The sequence below is a fragment of the Cynocephalus volans genome, chromosome X (genome assembly GCF_027409185.1).
Source record: "Cynocephalus volans isolate mCynVol1 chromosome X, mCynVol1.pri, whole genome shotgun sequence".
In the NCBI taxonomy this organism is placed as follows: domain Eukaryota; kingdom Metazoa; phylum Chordata; class Mammalia; order Dermoptera; family Cynocephalidae; genus Cynocephalus; species Cynocephalus volans.
In genome coordinates, this window is record NC_084478.1 from 86,192,031 (window position 1) to 86,194,496 (window position 2,466).

The window sequence follows — 2,466 nt, forward strand, 5'->3', positions numbered from 1 at the left end:
AAGTTGAAAGAAAAGAAGTGTGCAGTGGGGTATGGTGATGGCTGTTCATCACAAATCCACCTCTTATGTCTCATTTGTATTTGGCAGGAAAAGGCTGTTTTGATCATGGGCATTTTAGGAGCTGAATGCATGGCAGTATCTGATGGTATGAGTAGTAGGAGAGGGAGAAGGCAGATAAACTAGGTTTAGCATCTAGCATGAGCGAAGCTTGAAAAGAGGACCACGATCTGCAGGAGGGAAATGCTGAGATTGTTACTGGAATTTTGTCTCTGGAAAGGCAATGTGATACGGTGAAAAAGCTTTTAATCAGAAGCTCTAATTAACTGAGAGATCCCTGCCCCCTGAGCTCTTGTCTTAAAAAGGTGAATGAACAATTTACTTCAGGTGTTTAGTCAGATGTTTTTAAGAGCATGTCCTGGAGGTCCCACCTTCATCTGTAGTCATGTGAAATGAAATGAATTCTAAAACAAGAGGGTTCAGTAATATTGGAGAGTAGACCATACAATTTAGAGTAGCTTAAAAATCCTTGGGTTAGAAATTTTAAAAACCTGAATTCTGGTTCTAACTATATCATTCATGCCTTCCAATTCTGACATTTTATAATTCTAAATGACATAAGCCTCAGTTACTGCTTCTTTAAAACGGTGATAATTCCATCTTCCTTACCTTATGGTGTTCGTGTGGGAATCAAGTAAAATACACTTTTGAAAGGATTTAGAAAGTTGAAAAGTGCCATACAAATTCCAAAGCATTAGCATTGTTTTAGCTGGCAGGTTTTTTTTTTTTTTTCTTGGACTCTCAGGTAACCTACATCTTATTGGGGTTCGTTGCAGTGCTACAGTATCGCACTTACTGTGTTGAGTGTGATCTCTCCCCCTCTTGCAACATACTCTCGTGGTACCTTTTAACATATGGTAGGTGCTCAAAAAGTACTCGTCAAACCAAATTGAATGTGCATATTATCTTCCAACTTGGGTGGACAGAAATCTTTTATTCCACAGAAATCATGAATGGAAAGCATATTTGATGATTTGTTCTATTTTGTCTCCTGTAGGAGGAATACATTTCCTACCAGTCCCTAGTCTCAGAGTGGTGAACCCCTGCAGCCAGCAGGCCTCCTGAAAAAAAAATCCATGGGTGACAGAAGATTCATTGACTTCCAATTCCAAGATCTAAATTCAAGCCTTAGGCCCAGATTGGGCAATGCTACTGCCAATAATACCTGCATTGTTGATGATTCCTTCAAGTATAATTTGAATGGTGCTGTGTACAGTGTTGTATTCATCCTGGGTCTGATAACTAACAGTGCCTCTCTGTTTGTCTTCTGCTTCCGTATGAAAATGAGAAGTGAGACTGCTATTTTCATCACCAATCTGGCCCTCTCTGATTTGCTCTTTGTCTGTACCCTACCTTTCAAAATATTTTACAACTTTAACCGCCACTGGCCTTTTGGTGACACCCTCTGCAAGATTTCTGGGACTGCATTCCTCACCAATATCTATGGAAGCATGCTCTTCCTCACCTGTATAAGTGTGGATCGTTTCTTAGCCATTGTCTATCCCTTCCGATCCCGTACTATTAGGACCAGGAGGAATTCTGCCATTGTATGTGCTGGAGTCTGGATCCTAGTCCTCAGTGGTGGTATTTCAGCCTCTTTGTTCTCCACCACTAATGTCAACAATGCAGCCACCACCTGCTTTGAGGGCTTCTCCAAACGTGTCTGGAAGACTTATCTGTCTAAGATTACTATATTTATTGAAATTGTTGGATTCATTATTCCTCTGATACTGAACGTCTCTTGCTCCTCAGTGGTGCTGAGAACCCTCCGCAAGCCTGCTACACTGTCTCAAATTGGGACCAATAAGAAAAAAGTGCTGAAGATGATCACGGTGCATATGGCGGTCTTTGTGGTATGCTTTGTACCCTACAACTCTGTCCTCTTCCTGTATGCCCTGGTGCGCTCCCAAGCCATTACTAATTGCTTGTTGGAAAGATTTGCAAAGATCATGTACCCAGTCACCTTGTGCCTTGCAACTCTGAACTGTTGCTTTGACCCTTTCATCTATTACTTCACCCTTGAGTCCTTTCAGAAGTCCTTCTACATAAATACCCCTATCAGGATGGAGTCCCTGTTTAAGACTGAAATACCACTGACCACAAAGCCTTCCCTTCCAGCCATTCAAGAGGAAGTTAGTGATCAAACAACAAATAATGGTGGTGAATTAATGCTAGAATCCACCTTCTAGGTACGAGAACTGTCTCTAGGTCTACATATGATTTCATCCTATAATTCTGTCTATGCTATAAATAAGAAGAAAGATTTGAAACTAATGTACTGAATACAGTCAGATATATTTGCTTGAATGTTTATTGTCCATTTGCCATTTTGTTCAGTAATTATAGGTCAAATCTAATTACAGCAACTAAAACGAATTGCCAAACTCTTCTCCTGGGTTGAAATTTCAC

At 40.5% G+C, this 2,466-nt stretch overlaps 1 protein-coding gene across 1 annotated transcript; it reads left to right on the forward strand.

Annotated features, from left to right (window-relative positions):
* Positions 1-1,133: 1,133 nt before the first annotated feature.
* On the forward strand, positions 1,134-2,246 carry LPAR4 (lysophosphatidic acid receptor 4). The gene has a single exon (XM_063084482.1). The coding sequence runs from the start codon at positions 1,134-1,136 to the stop codon at positions 2,244-2,246; it is 1,113 nt and encodes a 370-aa protein (XP_062940552.1).
* The last annotated feature ends 220 nt before the right edge of the window (positions 2,247-2,466 follow it).

Bases quoted from the DNA above. Each gene is read 5' to 3' on its own strand.
- LPAR4 (XM_063084482.1), top strand. From the start codon at position 1,134: ATGGGTGACAGAAGATTCATTGACTTCCAATTCCAAGATCTAAATTCA.